Source organism: Taeniopygia guttata, chromosome 35, assembly GCF_048771995.1.
Source record: "Taeniopygia guttata chromosome 35, bTaeGut7.mat, whole genome shotgun sequence".
Classification (NCBI taxonomy): Eukaryota; Metazoa; Chordata; class Aves; order Passeriformes; family Estrildidae; genus Taeniopygia; species Taeniopygia guttata.
The window spans coordinates 2,627,716-2,654,900 of record NC_133060.1 but is presented as its reverse complement, the minus strand read 5'-3'; the positions used below and the strand labels follow the sequence as shown (position 1 = coordinate 2,654,900).

Sequence of the window (27,185 nt, the reverse complement as noted above, 5' to 3'; positions counted from 1 at the left end):
CTGAAATACGGGCATAGAGAGAGAAAAATGCTACACAGCAGACTGAAATGTAACCAAAACACAAGTATTTTTCTAACATTGTTTCTGGAATCTCTCTGCTCATTTTCTGAACTGAACTATATCAAACACAGACAAAAATTTACTACCAGCAGTATATTTGGAGGCCATACCTGCGATACACTCTGCGACATCCAGCAGAGCTTGGCCGCTCAGTTGGCTCCATTGGTGGCTGAATTCTTTCATCAGTGATACTTTATCTACAAGTGAAACACATGTTTTTGCTCACTCTTCTGAGGTCATAGGAGAAAGGACAGTGAGGAGGGAAAGGGCAGGAGCAACTCCATTTTATACAAGAAAGTAAATTTCTGCTGATTTTTGAATCCTTTTCATCTTTCCTTCCAGCCTACTTGGCAGGGTTTAAAATCCCAAAAGAAAAGCTCTCCTTTCACATTTGTAAATCCAAGCTTGTCTTCTGTACCAGGAGCTTTGTTAAAACATTTCACATCAGGGATCTCAAGAGGTCAGTCACATGTAAGCAGTGAAAAGGGTTTGTATCCCACAGCAAAAAGGAAGAACCCCATCCTTGGGACACAGAAAGACGCTGACTCAGGCAGTTCCTGAGTCACAGAGCAGCTGAGGTGGAGAAAGTGGAAATGCCCCTTGGAGACCTCTTCAAACACTCAATTTTTCAGCCATTTTCAGAGCTGACATAAATCTGTGTGGCAAAGGAATTTCGAGCAGCCAGTGCCCATGTAGGTATTTGCTAGAGCAATCTTGCCCCACGCAAAACAATATGTGGAACAAGGCACCATTGACAGCTGGATTTAGACTTGTTTGTTATAAAGAAATGAACTTGGTGAATTGTAAGTTCCCCTTTGAAAAAAGACAAAGAAGAAAAAGGGAAAATAGGCAGCTAATGCCTATAATGTAGAGCCTTCCAGGTGGCTGCTCTGCAGAAGCTCTGATGGGCCAGTGTCCCTTCATGCCAACAGCCAAGCTGTTCTTTTGGGAAGTCAAACGGGGCCCAAGCAAACTCCAAAACCCCTTTGCCCCTGAATTGTAGCAAAGCTGTAGTCCAGGACTTGCTCTTCAGACAAGCAGCACAGAGCCAAGGGCTCCTGGGACTTTTGGGAAATGCTGATCACATGCAAGCCTGTTGGGGGACTGGTGCATAAGGGCTGCACCTCCACAGCTTCTGGTGGGTGTCAGCTGGAGCGTTCCACAGTCAACAGCAGCTGTCAATGCACTCAGTGTTCTCTTGTGTAGGACAGATGGAGACGCAGTTGAGGGGAGTCCCTGCCAGGGCTCAGCCTCACCTAAATGAGCAATGGATTCTTCCAGCGCTCTCACAGCTGCAGCATGAACCCCGGCATCATTTGAGCTCAGGTTCTTTGCTATTCCTTCTACCAAGCGGATCATCACAGGGTTCATGGCATCATCCAGGAGGCCTATGATTTCAGCCACCACGTCCAGCGCCTTCTGCCTCACTTTCTGCCTTTATTATCTCATCTCGTGGGTTTAAATAGTCTCGGGGGTCTTTGCTACGTCAGAGGGGGGTTGTGGGGTCTCAGGGGTTAGTCGGGAGTGGAAAACTACTGAGACAGGTGTGGTCACATGCTTCTGGGGTTAATAGATAACGTGGGGCAGGGAGAAGGGGGGAAGGGTCTCTCTTTCCGTCACATCCCGTGATCTTCCGTTCGCCTGTCCCTATCTACTACAGGGCACCCCAGGCTGAGCGGCTCCAGTTGCACTGGGAGACCCTGGTGGAGGTTCTGGGCAGCTGGTCAAGGACCCCCTGCCCTGGAACTGTCCCCATGTGCCCCCATCCCAACGCCTCGTCCCCCTGCAGTGGCTGCCCCATTCCTTACTCCCCTTCAATAGTCCCCTTGCCCCTGCCTGTTCCCATGTCCCCCCATCCCGTTCCCGTCCTGCTCCCACACCAATCCGGACCCCATTCTTGATCCCTGTACCGTATTCCCTGTCCCTGTCCCCATTCCCAGTCCTATTCCCTGTCCCCATTCCCATTCCCTGTCCCCATTCCCTGTCTCTGTCACCACTCGCAGTCCCTGTCTCCATTCCCATTCCCCATTCCCTGTCCCCATTCCCATTCCCTGTCCCCATTCCCCATTAATTTGGAAGAATTAAGAATTTTAGGAAGTTAAGATGATAGTTAAAGTAGATGTTGCTGACTTAGTGGAAGTAGATAAATGGGCTTTGTTCCTAGTTAACAGTAGCTGGATCTTAGATAAGATATCCAGGATCTATTAACTCATTGCTTGTCAGCTTTATGTTTGGGTAGCTGTGCTTATCATGAGAAACAGAATGTGACAAACAGATTTCAGGGACACAAAAACAGTTGCAGACTTCCCATACTTTAGGAATCCATTAAGCACAGGAAAACAGCAAGGATTCATTTGTCACGTGTGCATGGGAAAGGCAGAAAGATCAGAACGAGGAAGACTTATTTTACTTTGTTCATTTTTACACCCCTCCCCAAAATGGACCCCCGACTCATTTCAGGGAGCAGAACTACACATGCTTAATAGCCTTTCTGCCAATTAGCATATGAAGCAGAGCAGAGGAAGTGACAGGGATATGAATATGCATTCATATTTTGTGTATTCAAGACTTCTGTCAATAAAAAAGCTTTGTAATACCTGTGATTTTTGCAGTGTGAATTAGGGAATTGTCCCAGGTACTGCCCGGCTGTCTCAATAAACATACACTTTCTAACTTTAAACTTTAAACTCTTAGAGAGTTTTTGTCTGTCTCAGTCGGATATCGATATTAGATCGATATTCATATTTTAGTAAATCATTGTCTTAAAGAAGTCCTAGTATGTGTATATGTCTTTTCTTAATATTCTAGTAATTCTTCTTGCATTGCTTCAAGATAAACTGGTATGATTCAAAGAATATCCACTGAGGTACACATAGAACATGGATTTATCATAAGCAAATTGCAGTTGCAAAGTTTTTTCACTGAAATTCTGCCACTTGTCATCTATTTAAAAGTTAAAGGTCAGCTATTAAAGTCAATAAAAAAATTTCTAACTTCTAACAAAGGGAAAAGAATATATGGTTTGCACTAGATAAAATAGAAATACAGAAAATATCTCCCAAACAAGTTCCTTGCTCTGATCAAAACATCTCCCAATCAAATTCTTCATCCTGAACCTGGCTGGTAAAGAAAAATATTATCAGTAAGCCTGGATGAAACTTTGCGTAAGTTACTAGTATTCAAAATCCATGTTCTGTTCCTATTATTATTTATTATACAAAGAAAAAAGGGGAAAGGGGTTGGATTGAGGGTACACCCTCCTCCCCTCTGAGTCTGTTCTCATGTTTTACAATGAATCCTACAACAGTACAATACAGATGCCTAAAATATGGACACTGGAAACCACAGACAGCATTACAAATGATCACCTGCCTCATGGACAGTTCATAGAAGGACTTGATTTGTTTACAAATTATTTCTCATGTTTACAAACAGTTTTTCTGTTTACAGACTGTTTTCTGGGAGTTTGGTTTTTCTCCAAGGGATCAAGTGCTTAAAGATTGTTTTTTAAAATTGTGTTTTCCTCTGAGGGCTAAATGGGCTCAGGGTTAAATAGCTTTCTGCTTTTAGAGAAAAGTTCCATTTGTAACCAAGAAGCATTATGCCTGTGGCCTGAGTTCTCCCCTAACAGTTCCTGGAGGGGAATGCTGCAGCTCCAGTGTAAATTAGATGCACGCTGTCCTCTGTCACCATGTTTGCAAAGGGCCCTTGCAGATGGGTGACAGAGAAAAATGCACAGAATTTTATAAAGAAAAGAAGGGTGAGATGTTACCATGATTGACAGGGCTCTTGACCAATCAAATATCTCCCCAAACTGCAGGCACCTCACGGGCCAGAACCTGAAGGGGCGTGGAGCTCAAACCAATGAGAACTTCCAGGCCTGGTCTTTCAAATGCCCTGTGTAAGGGGGGGCGTGGGAAATAAAATCTCTCTGTTGCCCCATGAACTCGGGAGGAGCAGTCTTTGTCTCCTGTGCCCTCGCTGCCCCACCAGACCAAAGAGATGTTCACCAGGGCCCTCCCTGTTTGTGGCTGTCCAGTGCCGAGCTGAGCAGGCAGCCAGTTGTGTTTGCACGTGAGCTGCCACAGGAAGACACACAGCAGCTGGAGATTTGAATAGCGGGGCTTGGGCCAATTCTTTTTCTTTTAGAGTACAAGAAAGACGCAAAAGCACAAGGAAACATGACAGTGTTTCGGTAGATTCTCTTTGTCCTGTGAAGTTGAGTAGCTGTTGGTGTTTCTGTGCTACTGCTAATCCCTTCCATGAAAAAATCATTCCGGGAAGGAGCAACAACATCTGACACGCACCAAGTGTTGCCACCAGTTGCTCCAGGTGCTGCTACCAACAGCCCCTGTAGGACGGAGCACAGCCCCCAGTGCACACCAAAAGCCAGGGAATCTCAGGAAAATGGGAAACTGGACAAGACAAACACAGATCTGAACCAATGTGGTTAATCAAACGTTCTCCGTTTATTCGAGATAAGATGGTAGTTTATATAAGCTTCTACATAGTTTACAGAAACAAAGGCACTCTGATTGCTAGGCTAACAATGTTTACCTTTTCCTTAAAGTGGCTTGAGCCTTACACTATAAACGTATACTAATTCACACCCAGACAGCCCAGTGGTCCCCGTCACACCTTAATACTATTTCTATCTGCGCCACAAGCTCTGAATTTCTAACTGCGTCAGAGGCTTGAAGGCCTCACAAGGCCCAAATCTGAGGCCTAGACTGGAGTAGCTCAAATCTCATAACTCATGTCCTCTTTCTCTGAAAAATGCTGCAACACACACCAGCTTTGGCTGCCCTCTGGCAGAGAAGCCCTTTTGGGGCACAGGTTTCTGGGGCAGCAGACGGGCACCGGTGCTGCCAGGGCTCGGGGGAACTCTGCTTCGGCGGGGACTGTGCCTCAGCGGCTGATGTCAGCGCTCCCCGGGCCCCAGGCTCAGAGCAGCATTCCTGCCCTGGCCCACACGTTCCTGGTCTGTGTCACACGGCCGTGCTTAGGATGGCCACCATGTGGGACGTGTCCCGAGGAGGCCGTGCCAGCTTCTGTGCAGGGCCCCGTGCCCTTCCCGCCGCGGCTGCGTCGGCAGCCCTGGGGGCTCCTGCTGCTCTGAGCCCGCAGAGCAGGGCAGCGTTTGCTGATGGTCTGAGCCGTTCCTAAAGATCCTGTTGGGCTGTCTGACACACTTGGGGCAAGGCATTCCTTCCAACCTGGGCCACTCTGGGGGGCTGGGGGTGGCCCCAGGGCAGGTGGCAGTGCGTGCAAGGGCCCTTTGTGACACGCTGCAGCATGGTCAGCGTGGAATGGAACGGGACAGGGTATCCAAGGGCCCTTTGTGACACGGTGCAGCATGGTCACCGTGGAATGGAACGGGACAGGGTATCCAAGGGCCCTTTGTGACATGCTGTGGCATAGGTGTTGGCAGTGACAAGGCCACTCCACAGTGCTCTGTGCACGCGACGAGACAGGACGGAGAGAGCGGTGCTGTAGGGAGCCTTGGCACAGCCACTCGTTCCTTGCTGACTTGGAGATTTCCCGAGGTATTACTCCTGCAGGTGAGCTTGTGGCCAGCCCAGAGCACTTGGTGACCTCTGGCCTTCCCGAGGCATCTCTTCTGCAGCTGCCCTCGAGGGCAGACCGTGGCATTTGCTTTGCACTGTCCTTGACAGGAGTCTCCTGTCCTTGTGGCTGGAGCCTCCAAGACCAGAGTGCAGGATTTGCTGTTCTGTAGCCTTGCCAAGACTTCACTCTTGCAGGTGCCCTCAAGGCACGACTGCAGCACTTGCTGACTCAGACCTTTTCCTTTTCACCTTCTGCAAGTAGCCATGAATCCAGGCAGTGACGCAGAGCACAGACCTGCGAGCGTGCCCAAGCTGGCCTGGGGGAAGGAGGAGAAAGAAGGCCCTGGAGCTGCCTCAGCACAGCAGCCTGAAGAGGTGGAGCAGTTCCAGCCACTGCAGAAGGGTGAGTGGCAGAGCTGGGCCACAGGGCTGGTGCCTGCAGCCAGCTTGGCCCCATGCCATGCCATGCCATGCCATGCCATGCCATGCCATGCCATGCCATGCCATGCCATGCCATGCCATGCCATCCCATCCCATCCCATGCCATGCCATGCCATCCCATCCCCTGGGGCCATGCCCATGGACAGGATGGAATAGGGGCCGGGCAGACACCCCACAGCCGTGCTCCATGCCCTGGGGCGGCGCGGGGCTGTCCCTGCCTGGGCAGCGCAGGGCTGGGCTGTGTTCTCCGGCCTCTCCCGCAGCCCCTCAGCTCGGGCTGCGCTCGCTCTTTGCCAGGTGCAGCCGTGCAGCGCACACGAGAGCAGGAACGCACCCGTGGCCGCTTCCGCAGAACAGCGCAGGTACCTGCAGCCATCCCCACCTGGGCTGGGCCTGCTGGCACTGCTCAGCCCAGCACTGTGCTCGGAGCACTCCATGCAACATCCCGGGCTTCTTGCCCTTCTGCTACAGATGGTTTGCAAATTCATGAAGAGGATTCGGGAGGAAGAGAGCAGCGTCGTGGGCACTGTGGTCAGAGCGTACTCTCCCATCTTCAAAACCAAGACCAGTGCTGCCCTGCTGGATATGCTTGTGGAGGAGGGTCCTTCCAGCCCAAAGCAAGTGAGCAGCCTGTGGCCTGGCTTTTCTCCTCCCAGCAGTTGCGTGGCCTCCCAAGCCACGCCTGCTGCTCCCTGGAAGCCTTTGAGGCCATGGCAGTGTGGTGGCAAGGGAAGCACTTCTCTGGGGCAGCTGGGCACATTCCTTCCTCTGGCAGCTTTCCAAGTCTCCCCTGCCTTCTCCAGGTGCCGGCCATGGTGAGGTACATCCACCAGTGGCTGGTGGCCAATGAGTTTCCTGAGTACAATCTGTACAGGCCCCTTCTGGATCTGACAGAGGCACAGCCCTGTGACGTGGTGATGGCTCTCCTGCGTGTGGCCCCAGTGTGTGACAGGTACGGGGCCCACGTGTCCACAAGTCTCAGCAGCCCTTCACCCTGTACAGCCTGTCCCAGGTGTCTGACCAAGAGAGAATTCCAGGGCCCTCTGGCTGCTCCCTTTGCCAGCCCTGGCCCCTGCCAGCCCCCCAGCGTGCTGCCATGCTTCCCCTCTGCCCCTCAGGGGCCAGTCCCCACAGGGCTGGGCTGCCTGCGTGCTGCCAGTGAGGGGCAGTGGGCAGAGGCAGGGCTGGCAGAGCAGCTCAGCTCCCCGCTGCCACCCAGGCCACGCTGCTGTGTCCCAGACCCCTCTGAGACAGAGCTCTGACCCCACAGAGCTGCTTTGGCCATGTGGAAGAGCATCATGTGCACGCCCAGGACTGCAGAGCCGGCCATGCTCGTACTCCTCGAGGTGCTGGGGAGCTGGCCAGAGCACAGCACGTGCACCTCCGATGGGGACCACACGGCTGTCCTTGCCCTGGCTGTGAGTTTCTGCCTTTGTTGGCCCCAAGGCCACCCCTCCAGCAGCTCTCCATCCTCCCTCCCCCACGGCATCTCCCTGCCTCAGGGGCTGGGCTGAAACCTGGCCTCGGGGCAGCTTCAGGGCCACCAGGCCCGGTGCTCCCCCTTCGGTGCTCCCCCTTCGTCTCTCCGGGCCTCTCCCTCCCGTACTGGGCCCTGCCACACGGACACCTCGGCACTGAGCGCTGTCTCGGGCTGCTTTGTCCTTTGCAGGCAACCGTGGTGATGTGGAAGATCCTCCAGCTGCCCTGTGTGCCACATGTAGTCACCGTGTGTTTCCCCTGCCTCTTTGTGCATCTGCTCTTCCAAGAGTTCTTCAGCACTCTGGATATGCCAGAGGAGGTCGATACCTTCTGGAAGGGATGCCAGCAGCAACACGGCCTTGCCACCAACCCCAGCAGGTGCTCCATGCCAGTCCTCCTGTCCTTGCCACATCCCTGGGCAGGGGCCAGTGCCCCCAGCGTGACCTGGGCTTTGCTCTGCGCACAGCTTTGCAGAGCAGACCCTGAAGGCCCTGCTCTGCCGACTGCACTATGAGGATGTGGTGGTGGCCATGGAAGACAAGGGTGGCTGGGACACACTGCTCTGTGCTGACACCCACCACTGTGCTGTGGGCGTGCTGGCCAGGTGAGACCCCCTGCTCCCCAGCTGTCCCCGGCATGTGTGCCCTGCGCCCCAGGTGCCCCACACAGTCCCCGTGGCCGTGGGCCAGAAGCCCTTGTCACCAAGGGACGGCCAAGGAGGCTGCAAAAGGCTGGGAGAGGAGCGTGCCCAAGAGCAGCAACCTCCCAGAGGGCTCAGCTGCCCCTTGCAGGGTGCTGGAGAAAGGCCAGACCTCTGGGAGGCAGTCCTGGGAGAGGTTTGCCCCCACTGGCTCAGGGGTTTGGCTCCTATTTCCTCCTGTCAGAGAAATGCACCGCGCATCCGAAGCCGTGTGTTCCGCGATTGCATTCCAGCTGCTCGGGCTGCTCAGCAAAGACACGCCATGCCGGGATTTGGCCGCCCTGGCGTTCCTTGTGGAGGTGAGCCTGAAGGCCAGCGCTGCCTCGCTCAGCTGCCTCCCGGCTCTCTGCCCTCTCTTGGCCGCAGTGCCTGGGACGGAGCCCGCGCCCTGTGCTGCTGCCTGGGCCCGGCCCTGTGCGGTTCTGGGCTCCCGCCGGCCGCTCCCCCGTCACTGCCCTGTGCCTTTCAGGTCCTGGAGCGCCTGAACCTGAGTGAATGCCGTGACAGCGTCCTGGAGTTCTTGTCAAAGAACCTGCAGAGCGAGTGCAGGGGGAGGCGTCGCTTGGCACTCAGAGGCCTCGTGGTGCTCGGCACCACCAGTGCCTCGGTGAGAAGAGCGCAGGGGCTGAAGCCGTGCTGCCAGCGTGGGGCTGGGGAAGGCAGTCCCTGGGGCTCGGCTGGCCTTGGGGCACTGAGGCAGCTGCTGCCAGCTCTCCTGCCTCCTGCTGCAGCTGCCCGAGTGCTTTGGCACAGGCCTTTGGCCCCTGGGCCCTGTGGCAGCAGGATGGTGTTTCACACACTTGTGTTCCACAAGTAGATGGCCAGAAGGATGTGGAGCCTGCATGAAAGGCTCGTGGAGCTCCTGCAGGAAAATGACGGCGTCATGCTCAGGATGACCGCGGTTCTCCTCAGAGCTGTATTTCTCTTCAAAGAGGCCCCAATAACCAGCGCCCTCGCCCTGCAGCTGGCTGAGGCGCTCCTGCCACTCTTTGACAACGTAAGGCTCTGCGCCTCCAGCCACGGCCAGTGGGTGCTACCCGCACACTTTGTGCCCTGTGCACTTACAGGCTGTGCCCAGGTGGGCCTGAAGCAGCTGACGCTGAGGTCTTTCTTCCTTCCTTTCATACAGGAGGATAGCCAGGTGCAGTTGAGCTCCATGTTTATCTTCCGAGACATGCTGGATCGTTTTCCGGAAGAGGAAAAAAAGGCCCTGAAGGCACACGTGCGCCAGAGCCTGCTGCCACTCTCCTTCCACTGCCATGATGAGAACCAGCGAGTGGCAGAGGTGAGGACTCGGCAGCTGCTGCTGTTCCCCTGGCAGGGGCTGGGCTGCCCCTGCCCTGGCACCTCGCAGGCTGCAGCCTCCTGCTGGCCTTGGCACAGGGACGGGTCCTGCGCCCTGGGCTGTGGGGCCATCTCCGCGTCTCTGCTGCTCTCCAGGCTTCTCAGGAAACGCTGCTTTGTGCGGCCGAGTTCCTGAAGCAGAGGGATCTCGAAAAGCTGCTGAAGAACCAGAAGCTGTGGAAGTTCACCAAGTGCCTGGTAAGGAGGGCCGGGAAGCCGCAGCCCCAGCCTGGAGAAGCCCCCTGAGCGCGGTGCTCGGTGTGCGGGCTGGCAGCTGTGCCCCTGCCCGCTGCTGCAGCCCGAGGCCGCGCGGGCTCTGCTCCAGGCTCCTGCGGCCCGAGCCGGGTGCCCATGGAGCCCCGGCCCGGCGGGGCTGCGGGGCCAACCCTTCCCTCCTGCCGCTCTCTGCAGCTGGCAGAGGACAGCAGCAGCGTGGCCGAGCACCTGCGCCGGGCCCTGCCCTACCTGCAGAGCCCACAGGAGCCCCTGCGAGAGGCGGCCGTCAGGTTCATGGGTGAGCCACGAGCCGGGCCAGGAGGCCGTGTGGGCACAGGGCTGGCAGCGCCGCTGGCAGGGAGCTGTGCCGCCGGGCCTGACAGGCTCTGTGTTCCCAGGGACGGCCGGGCGGTACCTGAGGGGGAGGAAGGAAGAGCTCCAGCTCATCTCTGAGGGTGAGTGAGGGCAGCGGGCTGCCAGCGGGGGCTGGCGGGGAGCTGCGAGCCCTGCCCCGGCTGCGGAGGGCTCTGCTCCCTGTGCGGACCAGGGCCGGCGTGGGCAGAGCACACAGAGGTTTCAGGGCACCTGGGGGATTCCTGGCCAGCAGCTTCGGGCTAATCCAGCTGGTCCCTGCTCCCTGCTGGCCATGGCCAGAGCCGGCTGGGATGGCCCTGGCACAGAGTCTCCTCGGGTCCCCTCAGATGTGGGAACTGACCATGGCTCTGTTCCTCTCTCTTTCAGCCCTTGAAGGCATGGCCAATGACATCAGTGTCCCTGTCGGAAGCCTGGCAGTTCAAACATTGTACGTCCTCCAGGAAGCAGAGAGAGCTCCATACTCCATCTTTGACAACCTGCATGATCGGCTCCGCAGGGCATGGAGGAGACGGCCTCGTCTGTCGGGGCTCGGCTGGCTGCGCTGCTGGAGCTCTGCAGAGAGCTGATCCCCGAGGCTCTGTCTGCTGGGGCCGCCCGAGCCAGCAGGAATGTTTCGTTTCTTTAAGATTGTTCTTTTCTTTCTCTTTACTGTTTTACTTTAGCATATAAATATAGGATGTGTTGTAATAGACAGACTCCCAGGATCTTTCTTTTGCTGCCCAGGTTCTGCAGGGCCTAGGGGAAGAGGGACAAATGGGATCCTGGGCTCAGCAAGCTGCCCAGGCATGCAGGGTTGCAGGGAAAATGGCCAGAAGCCCCTTGGCCTTTGGTGGTTCTGCCAAAGCCTTTGTGCTGCTGACAGAGCAGATGGGCAGGGGCTGGAGCTGTGGGGATCTCTGTGAGAGCGGTGCCTGGAGATGGCCACAAGCCCTGTCCCAGGCAGGAAGCGCCATCCGTGTCCTCCTGCCCGTGTGTTGCTGCCTGGATTGCTGAGGGCTCCCAGGTGCCTCTGGATGGGCTCCTCTGGAGCTCCTGTGGGGCTGCGGCGCTGCTGCCGGGCAGGTTGGCCACGCTGGGGAGAGCCTGAGGGGACGGGGCCACGAAGGGATGAGGGGCTGCGGAAGCCCTGACAGGACAAGGCAGTGGGAAGGCACGGGGGGGACGTGTGAGGGAGTGGGTAACGTTGGCTCGGGGAGGAAAGTGGGTTGGAGCCAAAGAGAGCACTCACCCCGATGTTCCTGTGGCAAACAGAGCACGTTTATTCTCAAGCCCTTCCTTCTAAAGGGCCTTTGAAAAACCCAGTCTGGATGATTTCACTGGTCTGATCTCTGTGCCCCTTCAGATTCTGGCCTGGGGAATGCCTGCAGCCTTGGGAGAGCTGTGATGGGCCAGGCCCCTGTCAGTCAAACCAGGGCTGGTACATTCACCCCGTACAAGCCATCCTGCAAGGTGACACAGCAACAGAGTGCGAGGCACAGCTGCGGGTGCTCCCCGTGAACCTCAGCTCTGGGACCACTGCCTGCCCCAAGCTTCAGGGGCTGCAGGGGGAGCCCGGCTGGGCTCTGCCCTGGGGCCATCCTGCAGGGACAGCTGCACACAGCCTGCAGCTTTGGGAATGGCATTAGTGCCTAGGGTGGGGGGGAAGCTGCAAGTCCTTGACTGCTGTCTTGTGTTGCTGAGAAGAGGAAGGACATCTTGGAACTGGGGATGCTCTTTTTGAAGTCAAGCGGGCAACTTTGTGGTGGGGGAGCTGCGTGGGCCAAAAGGACGCAGGGGTGCCGGTCACGAGCAGCTGAAGGTGGGCCAGTGTGTGGCCAGGTGGCCAAGAAGGCCAAGGATGCCCTGGCCTGTGTCAGCAGCAGTGGGGCAGCAGGAGCAGGGCAGTGACCGTCCCCCTGGGCTGGGCAGCGCTGCGGCCATGGCTGGGAGTGCTGTGTCCACTTGTGGGCCCCTCTGAAGCAGAAAGTCCTCGAGGGGCTGGAGCGTGTGCAGAGAAGGACACGGGAGCTGGGGAAGGCTGTGGAGCACAAGGCTAAGGAGGAGGTGCTGAGGGAGCTTTAGCCTGGACAACGGGAGGCTTGTGAGGGACCTTCAGATCCATGGATCCATACATGGCAGTGCTCACCACCAGGGCTGTTTCCCTGCCAGACATGCCCTCACTGCATCCAAGTGCTTTAGCCACCTGAGGAGGGGACACTTCCGACTTGTGGTTTCTTGGTTTGCTTGGAGGAGAAGCCCCGCTCATTTTCTCTCTTTCCAGCAAGCAAAGAGGTGTCTGCGCAACCTTTCCTGCCCTTTTCGTGCACTGCATGGGATTCTGATCCAGTTTGAGTTTTCCTTGTCTGCCGAAGCAATAACAAAGTCCCTGCTGGCTATCTCTGACTTTTCCATTTCAGAGTTTTCAAGAGCTAAAAGCTGCATTGTGCAGAGGCACCGCTGCTTGCTGATAGCAGCCAGGGAGGACTATCAAATTCATAGAGTTCATCAAATAGAGTTCTGTTGAGTTAACCCACTTTAATCTGGTCAGAGTCACTTAGAATCCCATCGCTAACAGAGTTGCTGATTTCTCCTTGGAAGTGGTATTTGTGGATCCGAGGAGGAACGAGGTTATAAATGAGAGGTAACGGCCTGTCCCTCATGCTTCTCTCTTGCCGCAGATGGCAGAAGGAACAGCGGTCTCTGCCCCGGCTCCCTCTGCTCCTGGAGAAGAAGCCAAAGAGGGGCAAAATGAGCAAGACGATTTTTAAAACTTTAAGAAGGGATAATTAGAGACAAATCAATAACAGCGCTGGGTGCTTGGCAATGGCCAGAGGCACACTGGTTAGCCATAGCAACTCTTCTTATCTACTTTTTCCATTGTATTGTCCAAAAACATATTCATAAAGATTATACACATTCAAACATTTCTTTGAACTCATTTACTTCTTCCAGGAACTCTTTTGGTTTGACCCCCAACCCGCCTTTCTAGAGTCCGTGCAGGAATCATGGATTGTTGTTTTGAGGGTTGTGTGTCACTTCCTCACAACAGCCCCTGATCCCCGATTCAGCTGGGAGTTTGCGGGCCCCAAGTTGGGCAACTCCCTGGCGGCTCCCCTGGCAGAGGGACCCTCCTGGAGCAGTTCTGTGTCAGGAACCAGAGCTGCATTGGACTTTTTTGGTCTTCAGCTTCTGTTTATTCTTATCAAAACTTCAGCACACTGTCTGCACCAGACTCTGCGTGCAGGAAAACAGCACAAAAATGGCCAACAATCTCTTGTTACAAGGCCTTGTAAGTCTAATGAAAAACTAAGCTATCCAATAAAGAAGTGACACCTAAATTACTTTTCTTTCTAACCCAGTAACTGACCCCTAAAGACCCACAATGCAGATTATTCTACCCAATTACAGGATACCACATAAACCCAAAAAGAAAGAGAAGAAGAAGAAGAAAGAAGAAGGGAACTCAAGACAACACCCTATATCCTCCATCTTGAACCCATCTATAACATACTAAAAATTCTAAAACCTAAATTTTTCACCCATATGACATACTCCACTACTCTCTGCAATCTCTACAATCTATTTCACACTTTTGTGGTTTCTAGATTACTTTGAAGCTTTGGAAGTTTTCTCCATGAATGAGGGTCAAAGTCAGTGCTCCCCTGGGGGTCAGGACACCCCAGAGCAGACAGAGAAATATTCCCGGTGCCCTGGGTTTCCACATCAGCAGGTGACAGTTACTGACAGTCGAAGCGTCAGCGGCAGGGTCCTCATCACACCCGTTCCTTAAACGTTATCTGGCCATGCAGACGGTCTTAGCTACTTCCACAAGTACTTTAAATCAACATTGGCTGTTTCACAAATATCTCTGAGTTATTACTGTCAGTTAGTTACAAAAAGAAAAGCATTAGTTATTATTTCACAACTACAGCTACTTCTGCAAAAGTTAACATTCTAATGCACAACACATGGCATCCACTTCAATATTTTGTAAAAGCCAAAACTATCATGTATGTTTTTCACACTGTGCACAAACTAAACTATCATCCATGAATGATGTTCTGAGGATATGAGCTACACAGGGGCCAGGGCATTGACCACAAAAAGCTGACAAATTATACTACAGCAAACGCATGTTAAAAGTGATTACAAGCTGTACTGTATCTAAATCGTTGCGATTAAGAATAAGTTGCAGAAGCCAAGACATCACAGCAAAAGGCACAACTACATAGTCCTTTATAACAAACCCAGGGCAGGTGTTTCCCTTGCAGGGAGCACTGGGGCCTTCCCCGGGCCCCTTCTGCCCTCTGGCAGAGCCGGGGGCATTTTCCAGCACACGCAGTTTGTACCCAAGAGTCGGTGCAGCCGAGAAGGCTCCGAGCGCCTCCTCCCAGGCTGACTCTGCAGATGCCCTGGCTGCTCTGGGCTCTGCCAGGGCTCTGCTGGGGCTCAGCTCTGGGCGAGGCTGGGCCCGCTCTCCCCTCACATTGCTCCGGGCAGCTGAGTCACAGAGGGAGGAGGAAGGGACACGCCAAGGGAGTTGTGGTTTAACAGAGTTTTTATTCAAAAAACTGCCATGCCAAACAGGCTGTCATAAGAACTGTTACAAACAGGGTGTCCTAACCAACATAACCAACTAGCACTGCTAACTACCATCACTAACTAGTTGTCCTCACTAACTACTGTAACTAACAGCTGTCCTCAAGTGCTTCATCTCCTCCGCTGCTCCCTCAGTTGCTTTGCTGTGGTGTTCAGAGAGGTCAGGCTGGAGAGAAGCTTGGCTGATGATAAAAATGGGTGCTGCCCAAGGGATAAAAAAGAAAGAAATGAACCGTTACTTTCCAGAGTCAACTTCCTCACAGGCTCTGTTGCAACAGGACAAAGGGAAATGGTCAGAAACTCAGGAGAGGGAAGCAGGCTCAGGTTAGATCTAGGGCAGAATCCTTTTGCCGGGAGAGTGGGGAAACACTGACAGAAGGTGCCCAGAGATGTGGGAGGTGCCTCCTCCCTGGGAACATCCAAGCTCAGGTCAGGCAGGGCTCTGAGCACCTGCCCTGCCTGAAGATGGCCCTGCTCCTTGTGGGGCACCAGGTGCAGATGCCCTCGAAAGGACCCTGCCAAGCCAAACCAGGCGAGGGTTCTGCTTGCTTTGCGTGTGGAACGCAGCGAGACTGGAGACTATCGAGGGGCCCCACCAGAAAACCCCTCCCTGGTGCTGCTGCTTCCCCTGCAGCCGCTCGGCATTCACCTGCAGCAGCTCCTGGGCAGAGCAGCGCCGCTCCTCGTCCGGCTCCAGGCTGCACTCGAGGCAGTCCCGCAGCAGAGCCGACAGGCGCCCGGGCTCCTGCAGCTGCGGGGGCCCGTTGTGCCGGATCAGAGCGCGAGCCTGCAGGAAAAGCAAACTCAGCGCTCTGCCAGCTTCCTTCCCGCCCACAGGTGCTCACATGGACCCCGGGTTCTCAGCCCCAGCTCCAGGGGCACTTTCCTCCCTGGCACAGATGCTGCTCACAGCTCATTTTCCTGTGCCAACCAAAAAACCCAAACCCTGGTGCTGCCACAGCCATTGGAAAGAGCTGATGCACTTGCTTCACATTTTCAGGTCATCCTCACAGCCAGAAGAGCTGCAACAGCGTAAATCCCAAAGCCAATTGTTGCTGGAGACTGCAGAATATTTGTTTGTGTTGAGGCTCGAGTGCTCTGGGAATTCCCTTCCCCATGTGCAGAAACCTCCAGCTGCTGCTCCCAGTGCAGGGTCACCCTGTGCTCACAGGGCTCTGCAGCCCCTGGAGAATTTGCCTCTGACCATGGCCTCGTTTCCTTGAAGTAAGGAGCTTCTCCTCCCACCATCTCGTGTTGCCGTGCGTGGCCAGTCCGAGCGGGCGCCGGCGGACGCGCGGGAGGAGCGGGGAGGCGGCCGCTGCTTTCCCCCGGGCGCTGCGGGCTCAGTCTGAGCGCACGGACAGACGGATGGCGGACACGGGGCTGGGGGCGGACACGGGGCTGGGGGCGGACACGGGGCTGGGGGCACACACGGGGCACACACGGGGCACACACGGGGCACACACGGGGCTCGGGGCACACTCGGGGCTCGGGGCACACTCGGGTTTATTGTGGGTGCGGCTTCCCGAGGCCCCCGGGCACCAGCGGGGTACCTGATCTATCCCCCGAACTGGGCGAGGGGGAAACGGACCCGCGGCCGATGAGGACGGAGCGGGGGCAGGGAAACCCCCCGGGAAAGCAGGAGACCCCGGGAACGGGGCGGGCATGGGAAAGGCGGGGGCGGAGGGAGCGACCGCGGGGCGAGGGGGAGGGAGGCAGGGTCGCAGCACAAGGGGAACCGCGTGGGGAGCGGCAGGGGGAATGGGGGAAAGAAGAAAAATTACAACTCCCACATTCGTCTGTGTCGTGGGAGAGAGAGGGGCAAAAACAGGAGAAAGAAAAGGGAAAAAAGGAGATTTCCCCCCATTGTTCCTTCATCTCCCCACCTCCAATTCAATAGCAGGGAGTTATCAATAAACAATAGCAGTGAACTGTGAATAATCAATAGCAGGGAGTGATCAATAATCTGTATCAGTGAGTAATCAATAATCAATAGCAGTGAAATATTAATAATCAATAGCAGGGAGTTATCAATAATCAGTATCAGCGAGTTATCAATGATCAATAGCAGTGAGTTATCAATAATCAGTAGCAGGGAGTTGTCAATAGTGAATAGCAGATTATCAATAATCAATAGCAGGGAGTTATCAATCATCAATAGCAGTGCATCATTCAATCTGAATTTCTCACAACATTACAAAGAAATCAATCCAATATTCATTATTGATTATTGATTACTAATTCATAACCATCACAAAGAAATTTATCCAATATCAATTAATTATTGATAATTAATTAATCAATATTACAGGGAAGTAAAACCAATAGTAATTATTAATTCTTTATTGTTACCAGCATTACAAAGAAATAGACCCAATATCAATTATTGATTATTAATTAACCAACACTACAAAGAAATTATTATTAATTATTAAGGATTAATTAATCAATATTACAAAGAAATCTATGCAATGATAATTATTAATTATTGATTATTAATAATCAATGTTACAGATAAACGAATCCTATATTATAAGTCATTGATTATTAATCAATATTACAAGGAAATCAATCCTATATTATTTCTTATTGATGCTACAAAGTAACCAATCAAATGTTGTTAATCAAAGTTACAAATAAAATAATCCAATATTATTTATTAATTATTGATTATTAATCAATATCACAAAGGAATCAATCTATGTTATCAAATATTATTAATTATTAATTACTCAATACTACACAAACTTTTATCCACTCTTCATTATTATTTATTATTAATCAATACTACAGAGAAATCAATCCAATGTCATTTATTTATCATTAATTAATCAATATCACAAATGAATCGTTCCAGTATTAGTTATTGATTATTGATTACTGATCAGTGTCACACAGGAATTGATCCAGTATTAATTACTGATTATTGATTACTGATCAATGTCACACAGGAATCGATCCAGCATTAGTTATTAATTATTGATTATTGATCAATATCACACAGGAATCGGTCCAGCATTAGTTACTGATTATTGATTATTGATCAATATCACACAGGAATCGGTCCAGCATTAGTAATTGATTATTGATTATTGATCAGTATCACACAGGAATCGATCCAAAGCGCGTTCCCTGTAACGTTTCCCGCTCGCCACGAGCTCTGAAAGCACCAATCGCGGGTCTGTAAAATCACAAACTAATCACTAATTACACAAGTTAATTAGTAATAAATTACTAATTACACAAGTTAAAATTAGTAATAAAATAATAATTATAATAATCAGAGCAATAAAAACATGGACAATGAGGGTCAGGACACGACAAGATGATAAAAAATGAAGAATTTTGGACATCCGGGAGTTTTGGCCACTATGAAAATACCAATCAGTTGTTCTTGAAATTTTAAAAGTTTATTAGTAATAAAATAGTTATAAAAATAGAAAAATAAAACTTAAAATAATAAAAATAATAAAAAATAAAATCAGAGTAATAAAAATCTGGACAATTACATTTAGGACACCACAAGGCGATAAAAAGAAAATAATTTTGGATGCCCGGATGTTTTTGGGCACCGTGAAAAATGCCAGTCCTGGTTCTTTAAAATCTTTTACAAATTACTGATTCAAACAAGTTAATTAGTAATAGAATAGTTATAAAAATAGCAATAAAATAAGAGTAATAAAAATTTGGACAATACAAAATGAAGAATTTCGGACATCCAGGAGTTTTTGGGCACTGTGAAAACACTGATCAATTGTTTCTGAAATTTTAAAAGTTTATTAGTAATAAAGTAGTAATTAAAAAATATAAAAAATAAAAATAAAATAAGAAGAAAAATATTAAAATAATAGTAAAATAAAATTTAAAAATAAAACCAGAGTAATAAAAATGTGGTCAGCGAGGGTCAGGCACCACGAGATGATAAAAAATGAAGAATTTCAGACATCCAGGAGTTTTTGGGCACTGTGGAAAATAACAATCAGTTGTTTTTGAATTTTTAAAAATTTATTAGTAATAAAATAGTGATTAAAAAATAAAAATAAAATAATAACAAAAAAAATCGGAGTAATAAAAATGTGGACAATGAGGATGAGGACACCACGAGACGATAAAAAATGAAGAATTTTGGACAGCAAGGAGTTCTTGGGAACTGTGAAAAATGCCACATGCTGGTTTTTAAAATGTTAAAAAATTACTGATTCAAAAGTTAATTAGTAATAAAACAGTTATTAAAAACCAGCGATAAAATCAGAGCAAGAACAATGTGGCCAATGCGGCTCAGGACAGTGACAGGACAAGAAAACAGCGAGGGATTACGGACGTCCGGATGGGTTTGGGCACTGAGCTGCCAAAACCACGCCTTGAACAAGGACTAACCCTAAAAGACTCTGGGGACATGAGCTGCTGCTCGTCCCTCTGTAACCCGGTCACGGTGGCTGCCACCTCACCCAGGGTGGCCGCCACATTCACCAGTGACTCCAGCTGGTACAGGGACACCTGGGGAGGGCACAGGGGAGGTGTCAGGGACCTGGTGGCACTTGTGGTCTCCTGTGGTGGCCCCAGTGTTCTCCCAGGGTCCCCTTTGTCCCCTCCCTGGAGGGCTCTGCTATCCCCTATGTCCCTTTGTCATCCCCTGATCCCCTCTGTCACACCCCTGCCACCCCCCACTGTCCCCTCTTCTTGCCCAGGGAGACTTAAACCGTGTCTGTGTCTCCAACAGTTTCTGCTCAGTCAGGCCTCAGATATCGGGCCCCTTTATCAGCTCCATTGCTTTACTCTCTGTTTTATTCCCCATACGGGGGCACCAGGGCTCTGCCCAACGGGGGTCACTGGGGACCATCCAGCCCGGATCCTCCCATGGGGAACGGAGCTGCAGCAGCGCACCAAGCTGTTCCCTCACTCTCTTCCCTCACTCCAAGCTCTTCCCTCACTCCAAGCTCTTCCCTCACTCTCTTCCCTCACTCCAAGCTCTTCCCTCGCTCTCTTCCCTCACTCCAAGCTCTTCCCTCGCTCGGGGCACTCACAGGGCTTCCCTTAGTGGTGCCTCCGTTGGTGTTGGGTCAAGTTTGATCTCTGTGAGGAGCTCTTCCCACACTTCCCACACTCATAGGGCCTCTCCTCGGTGTGGATGCGCCGGTGCCTTGTGAGGTGGGAGTTGTGCTTGAAGCCCTTCCCGCAGTCGGGGCAGTGGAAGGGCCTCTCCTCTGTGTGAATCCGCTCATGTACGAGGAGATGGGAGCTGGTCTGAAACCTCTTCCCACACTTCCCACACTCGTAGGGCCTCTCCCCGGTGTGGATGCGCTGGTGCCTTGTGAGGTGGGAGTTGTGCTTGAAGCCCTTCCCGCAGTCGGGGCAGTGGAAGGGCCTCTCCTCTGTGTGAATCCGCTCATGTAGGAGGAGACTGGAGCTGGTCTGAAACCTCTTCCCACACTGGGGACACTCGTAGGGCCTCTCCCCTGTGTGGATGCGCTGGTGTATTCTCAGGGTAGAGCTCCGCCCAAAGCTCTTCCCACACTCCCCACACTCATAGGGCCCTTCCCCAGTGTGGATTACCTGGTGCTCAATCAGCCCAGACCTCTGTCTGAAACCCTTCCCACACTTCCCACACTCGTAGGGCCTCTCCCCGGTGTGGATGCGCCGGTGCCTGGTGAGGTGGGAGTTTTTCTTGAAACCCTCCCCGCAGTCGGGGCAGCGGAAGGGCCTCTCCTCTGTGTGACTCCGCTCATGTACGAGGAGATCGGAGCTGGTCTGAAACCTCTTCCCACACTCCCCACACTCGTAGGGCCTCTCCCCAGTGTGGATCCTCTGGTGCCGGATCAGGTTGGAGCTCCAGCCGAAACCCTTCCCACATTCCAAGCACTTGTGGGGCTTCTCCCTGCCATGAGGCTTCTCCACCAGCTCCGAGCTCCGGCTGGATCTCCGCCCGCCTTCCTGGCTCAGGGGGGCTCTTTCCTCCCCGCAGCTCCCTGGGCTGGGTTTGCAGCTCCTCCTCCTGTGGCATCTCCGGGGCTTTTCCTCCTCCATCCAGAAATGCCCTGGCAATGAAAAATCCTGGTTTAGGGAAAAAAACAAGAGGAGAGCACCTTGGACTGGAGGTTCCTCCTTGCCCCAGTTCATCCCAGGAAGTCATTGGGAATCTTGTGTCTGTAAGAACCTCCAAAACACCAAGATTCAGCCCAAAAATCCCACAAACTTCAAGACACAGATCAAAAACTCCCCAAACATCACAAGACAGCAAAAACCTCCTCCAAAACATAAAGATTCAGCTGCCACATGAAATCAAAGCACTAACATTTAGCCCAAGAAAGCTCAGAAACACCAAGATTCACCCCGTGAAAATCGTGGATCCCCCTCCAGTCACCTGCTGCATGTGGGGGAGAAACGCTCCTGGGGCTGGGGGGAGGCTGCAGATACAGGGAGGGGTGGAACCTTGTGCTGCTTCCTCTTTCTGCTCCTCCTTCTCCTCTGGTGTCTCTCCTCTTCCTCACACTCCTCTTCCTCCTCCTATTCCTCCTTCTCCTGCACAATCCAATCTTCTCCTGCCACCTGCATCGTTTGACCATTCTGTTCCTCAAGCCTGCTTCTCCTTGCTGCCACTGCTGCAGCTTCAGCGCTCTCTGGGCTGCCCTGCCACAGCTGCTGGGGAGACAACGGGACAGTTCCACTCTGGCTCTCACTTACACTCACACACTGCCCTGCCTGCCATGGCATCGATGGAAAATACACCAGCTCATAGACTTTAACATTGTTAACCTTTGATTTCTCTACTCAGGCTGCTTTGCCTTGGCCCTGGGGAAAGAAATGTTAAAGGCTTTGTTAAGGGATGTTACACCACTCAGTGGAGATGAGTTTAACATCTCAACACACTGGGAATGGCCCAAAAGATACCCACAAAGATAACGCCCAGCAGCAAAACATCAACCCCAGCAGCAAACAGCAACCAACACCTACCCCAGACACTGCCAGGGCTGCAGACACCTGGTCTGCAAAAGGCTGAGAAGGAAATCCAGCACTTCCCACCTCATTAACAGCAGAAGCAAAGAAATCCGGGGCTAATAGGAAACCAAACACTAAAAACTGCACAACTTGTAACAATAAAACATTAAACCAGTGGATTTTGACTGGTTCTGACTGTATCAAGTTTGGGAAAAATCGAGTAAAATCCATGTGTCATGGAACGATTTTCTCTGCACACCCGGGCTATGTGGGGATAGAATGATTTCTGTTGCTCCTCCTGGCCAGAATCAAGACATGCCTTGACTCTAACACTAAACATATTGGTGTAGTTTTTCATTTTCCTGCAGCTTCAGTGCAAAGTATATAGCATTAGAATATTTTTTTAAATAATCCTACTTATATATTGCTGGTTAGGTTTGGTCAGGGATGTGAGAATGAGTTTTTACTCCGAGAAGAACGAGAAAAAAATTAATTGCCTTGGAACATTTTTTGTGTGTTTTTGTTTCACTTTTAGCGATGCCAAAATCTTGGTCAGGGTTTTTTGACATTCACATTTAGGCTGCATTTTGCAAAACTAGAAGAGATTTAAAGGTGCCCTTTTAACTCATAAACATTAAACAGAGGATTTGAAGGGGGGGGAAAAAATAGCCCCAGGTTGTGGGGGGGCACAGGTGAGGCTGCTGAAGCTGCTCTGGAAGAGAAGCTGCATTCCAGGCACCCAGGAGGAGCTTTAGAAATGCAAATCAGCACTGCTGGGGCACTGTGGGGACAATGTACCTGGCTCTTCTTGCCTGGGGCAGGAATTGACTGATTCCCTCTGCCCCTCACCCCAAGCTCTGCCTGCTGGCACAGATGGAATCTGCACAGCTGAAGGCAGAGCCCATGGTGAGGATCTCTGACTCGAAAACAGAAATGGCTGAAGCTGCAAAGGGAAACAGCAAATGGAGAATGTCGTGAAGACTCCACTAAAATAAGGGGGGATCATCCCTCTGCCCACTCCAACATCTGCTGTCACTGTCTGGGCTGTACAGGGTGTATCAGAGCACTGGGGCTTTTGCTAGAACAAGTTCAGGGAAATCAGTTGGAATTCAAGTATTTAATGATGAAATTAGAAAAAAGCAGTCAGTTGATCAGGCCCCTGCTGGAGAGAGCACCCAAAAATGGGATAAAGATGAAGGGCCACCAGAAAAAATCCTACAACACCATGGACCAGCCCCTGGGAACTCGAACCAATTCATATCAGGAGACAGAACCCATTTATCATTTCTAAGGCATCATTAGATCACAAGCTGTCCTTGGAATAAGAACCAACCACACAGCTCCAGCTCCTGACCTTCCTGCTGACCAATCCACTGAAATGAGGAACACAACATTTCACCAGGGAATGGGATCAGATTATCTGTGAGCAGAAAAAACAGGAGTTTGTGGAAAACAAAATGGGTCAAACTGCTGTTGGCAAAGAGATGACCAAGGAAAAGTGGTGAAAAAGATAACAAAGGAAATAGGAGAGCAGTTTATGTATTGGTCCTAACACGGAAAGGATAGGAATGGGACATGCTTTCCTGGCTCCCCAGCACACCAGGGGTTAAGAGAATGCTGCTTCTCCTCTTCTGTGCTGCAGCAACTCTCATCTTTTTACCATGCTCCACACCTTGGCAGTGCAGCTCATCCAGCAGCTGAGCCAGGGGATGCAGGTGGCAGCCAGGCCTCCTGATCCACAAACGCCTACAAAAGGACAGGGAATGAGGGCACCGAGAATAATCCCAAAACCAAAGAGGACCCGGGAAGAACAAAACAGAGTCAAGGAGTAAATCTGCCCGGAGATAGGGCCGGGCACTTGTAGATAAGGAAGCTACGGGAGAAACCCTCAGTTCCAATAAATGTTACAAATTGACCCAGACAGCTGCTCAAAGTCCCGCTACATTCCCAAACTTCGAGAAGAACAAAGACTTAACAGAGCCATGAATATCGGCTGGTATACAAAAGGAGGGTGCATATTAACGAGGACAGGCAGCAAGCGCATCGGGAAGTCTGAACCTTCCAAGGACCTCAGCCCGTGGGCAAAGGCAGAGGGAGATGCGGCCGGGAAAATGAGGATAAAAAGGAGGCTGCGGACTACAACCATGGCAGAGAGCGCACGGCAAATGCCCCACGGCCTCTCCCCCTGCTCGGCAATAAAGTCACTTTTACAGGACTCCTCGCTCTCCTCCGGCCACAGAAACCTCCGGCGAGGGGAATTTCCCCGCACGCTCCCGGCCGCGGGGCAGCCCCCTCGGTCCTACCCACAGCAGCCGGGCCGAGCCAGCGCTGCTCCGGCAGCGGCTCCTGCCCAGGCCCCGGCGGGAAGGAGACCGCGGGCAGCCGCTCCCGCCGCGCCCTCAGCCCGGGGCCGGCACGGCCCGGACACGGCACCACCGACCCGCCGCAGCCCCCTGCCGCCCCCTCCGCCCGCAGCCAGCCCCGAGGCCCCGCAGAACCCAGCGCGGCTCCCACCTGCGCCGGGGCCGCCTCCGAGCTCCGCCGCCGCCGCCTCACCGCGCTCCGGCCGCTGCCGCCGCTCCCGGGCCCGCACAGACCCTCCTGGCGCCAATGGCGCCGCTGCCCGCCCACGGCCGCCCTCAGCCCGCCGCCGGGGCCGTGCTGCGCCCCGCTCCCACCAATCAGCGCGCCGCAACCGCGACTGACGGCACCAGCGGCCAATGGCAGCGAGCTGGGGGCGGGCTCTGCGCACGGCCCAGACTCGCCCCGCGCTCTCAGGGCCCCCCGCGCTGCGTGAGGGCAAAGCCGGAGATGAGCAACAGCCCCGGGACGGGCCCGGGCCCGAGGCGGGATTGAGCTGCCCACACAAACAAACTTCTCCGCACCTCCCGCCACGGCTTTCCCGGCCCTGCGCCTTCCGTGCCTCCGGCTCTGCGGGAAGCCCGGGAGCCTCCCTTCTCCTGCCCCTCATTAGTGCATCGGTGCTTCGCTTTGATTTCCCCCAAAAAGGGAAACCTGCCCAAAGCCCTGTGGGCGAGCGGGGGAGGGGAGAGATTTCTGGCAGAAAACTCCAAAGACTCAGAGCAGGATGAGGAGAAGTCAGTGCAGAGCCTTAAATGCAGCTTTCCCCACGGCTCCCTGCTCCCAGCTGCACCTCCTCCCCCGGCAGGGCAGGAGACAGGGAATGGGGCCGTGCTCAGCTCATCCCCCGCGGCTTCTCCCTCTGCTCAGGGACAGGAGTCGTTCCCTGCTGCACCCTGCGCTCTCTCCCAGCCGAGACTTCTCCAGGAACTTCTCCGAGCCGAGTCCATCCCCTGGGGCACAGCCCCCTCCAAGTGCTGCAGCGTGGGTCACTGTGCCACGGGCTCGGTCCTGCCAGGCCAGGCTGCTCCAGCGGGGCCCCTCTGCCCACGGGGTCACAGCTCCTCTCAGGCATCCCCGAGCTCCAGCCTGGCTCCTCCAGGGGCTGCGGGGGGATCTCTGCATCCCATGGACCTGCAGGGGGATCTCTGCATCCCCACGGACCTGCAGGGGCATCTCTGCATCCCCACGGAGCTGCGGGGGGATCTCTGCATCCCATGGACCTGCAGGGGGATCTCTGCATCCCCTTGGACCTGCAGGGGCATCTCTGCATCCCACGGACCTGCAGGGGGATCTCTGCATCCCCACGGACCCGCAGGGGCATCTCTGCATCCCCACGGACCTGCAGGGGCATCTCTGCATCCCCCTGGACCTGCAGGGGGATCTCTGCATCCCCACGGACCTGCAGGGGGATCTCTGCAGCCCCATTGTAATATATGTTATGGAAAAATTTGTGCTTATGTAAAATATACATCAAGTCAGTTGTGCTTTTACAAAAAGGTTCTTAAAGTTTTAAATGACCAGAAGCCACAGCCGGGGCTGGGGAAACCACAGCTGGCAGAGAAAGAAAGACCTCATTTACAAATGAAAAAATGTGGCTCCAGGCAGAGATGGGCCCTTTCCGGGAACACTCCAGGAGATACCAAACGTGAAAAACACTAATTTTATGGCTCTTTGCGGATAGTTACTATATGTATTATGTTAGTTTGATTAGTAGTGGTAATAGATGGGGAATTGAAGGTCTGAGAGAGATGGATTTGTTTATATTTGATCTTAGAGATATAGTCCAAGATTCGGTAAAAAGGCAATTAGTAAGCAAAAAGGTGAAACCAGCACAGCAGTCTAGCTCTGTATTGACCCCAAATTGTATACTGAATGGTATTATAGGACTCCAAGCAGTTATAGAGGAGATAACAAACAAAGCTGCTCAGGCACTGGAATTAATATCGAATCAGCAAAGCCAAACAAAAACTGCAGTGTATCAGAATAGGTTGGCTTTAGACTATTTATTGGCTAAAGAATGAGGTGTACAGATTGCTGAAAATAGATGGCAATGAGGGCGTCATCCTGGAAAAAACAAAGGATATCAGAAAAACATTATGACCCAGGTATCAGTCCAAAAAAAAAAAAAACCAAAACAAAGGGAAAATAATGTTAAAAACTAACTGGTGGGGTAATGTATTGAGGATGGGATGGTGGAAGAAATGGGGATTCTTCCTCTATGTGTTATAACTGTTTTGATGTTTCTTCCTTGATTAATCTCATTTTTATTTGATTACCAACATAGAAAGAATGCAAGTGGATAAGAAATATTGCTCAAGCCAAATGATTTATAAAAAAGAGGAGCAGGCATTTTGAAAAAGGCATATTTTATGATTGGCTTTTGCGAATATTGTAATGAATATTATATGAGTAATGTTAGTTATGCTGTATTAATTCTCTTAGGTAGTGGGTTGAATAGAGTTTTAGGTTATAACATACTGTTGGAAAAGAAACTATGCTATGTAAGATGCTTTTTGATTAGCTCAAGAAAGAGATGAGATAGTCAAGCAACTCTTAGCACAGAGATAACAGTGACAGGACCAATAAAGAGTTACAGCCTCCTCATTGGAAAACAAAAACATTCTTCCACCTTCTCTCCATATTTATGGAACCACCAGGATTAAAGGAAAGAAGTTGACAAAAACCACAAAGTCCTTAATTTGCAAGGAATTTATGCATCCTGTATGAGATATATGAATATGCAGCAGGCCATTGTTTTAAGGGGTATTCCTTTGTTCACAAGGAATGCTTTTCATGACTTACTGTCTGAGAGCATCTGGATGTCAGTAATTCATTGCTATTTATTGTCTTGTAATTGTCCTAACTGTAAATTTTATTACTCCAATTGTGTTACTATTTTTAAAACCATTTTATTATTATAAACTATAAAAATGTTACTAACCAAGTGACTGCCGTTTTTCACAATGGGGCTGCAGAGATCCCCCCCGCAGGTCCGTGGGGATGCAGAGATCCCCCTGCAGCTCCGTGGGGATGCAGAGATCCCCCTGCAGGTCCGTGGGGATGCAGAGATCCCCCTGCAGGTCCGTGGGGATGCAGAGATCCCCCTGCAGGTCCATGGGGATGCA

General features: G+C 52.1%; 2 protein-coding genes across 6 annotated transcripts in view; one reads left to right on the top strand and one right to left on the bottom strand.

Annotated features, from left to right (window-relative positions):
• LOC140681387 (U2 small nuclear ribonucleoprotein B''-like) overlaps window positions 1–27,185 on the top strand; it is a 399,750-nt gene that overhangs the window by 355,116 nt on the left and 17,449 nt on the right. The gene's annotated exons all lie outside the window — the stretch shown is intronic.
• On the bottom strand, window positions 12,003–24,695 carry LOC140681407 (uncharacterized). 5 transcript variants are annotated; one of them, XM_072921193.1, is made up of 4 exons: window positions 24,211–24,695; window positions 20,314–20,795; window positions 15,410–15,547; window positions 12,003–12,882 (listed from the first exon to the last, which is right to left on the bottom strand). In XM_072921193.1, the coding sequence occupies exons 1-4, from the start codon at window positions 24,665–24,667 to the stop codon at window positions 12,790–12,792; spliced, it is 1,170 nt and encodes a 389-aa protein (XP_072777294.1). In that variant the 5' UTR covers window positions 24,668–24,695; the 3' UTR covers window positions 12,003–12,789. The 5 variants fall into 5 exon arrangements, with proteins under 5 accessions (XP_072777294.1, XP_072777292.1, XP_072777295.1 ...); XM_072921194.1 differs by lacking the exon at window positions 12,003–12,882 and adding an exon at window positions 14,703–14,961; XM_072921191.1 differs by lacking the exon at window positions 15,410–15,547 and having other exon boundaries at window positions 12,414–12,882; window positions 19,785–20,795.

Coding starts and splice junctions, on each gene's coding strand:
- LOC140681407 (XM_072921191.1), bottom strand. CDS start 24,667: ATGAGGGGCAGGAGAAGGGAGGCTCCCGGGCTTCCCGCAGAGCCGGAG. Junction 20,796..24,210: donor CGGAGGCGGCCCCGGCGCAG/GTGGGAGCCGCG, acceptor TTTCATTGCCAG/GGCATTTCTGGATGGAGGAG.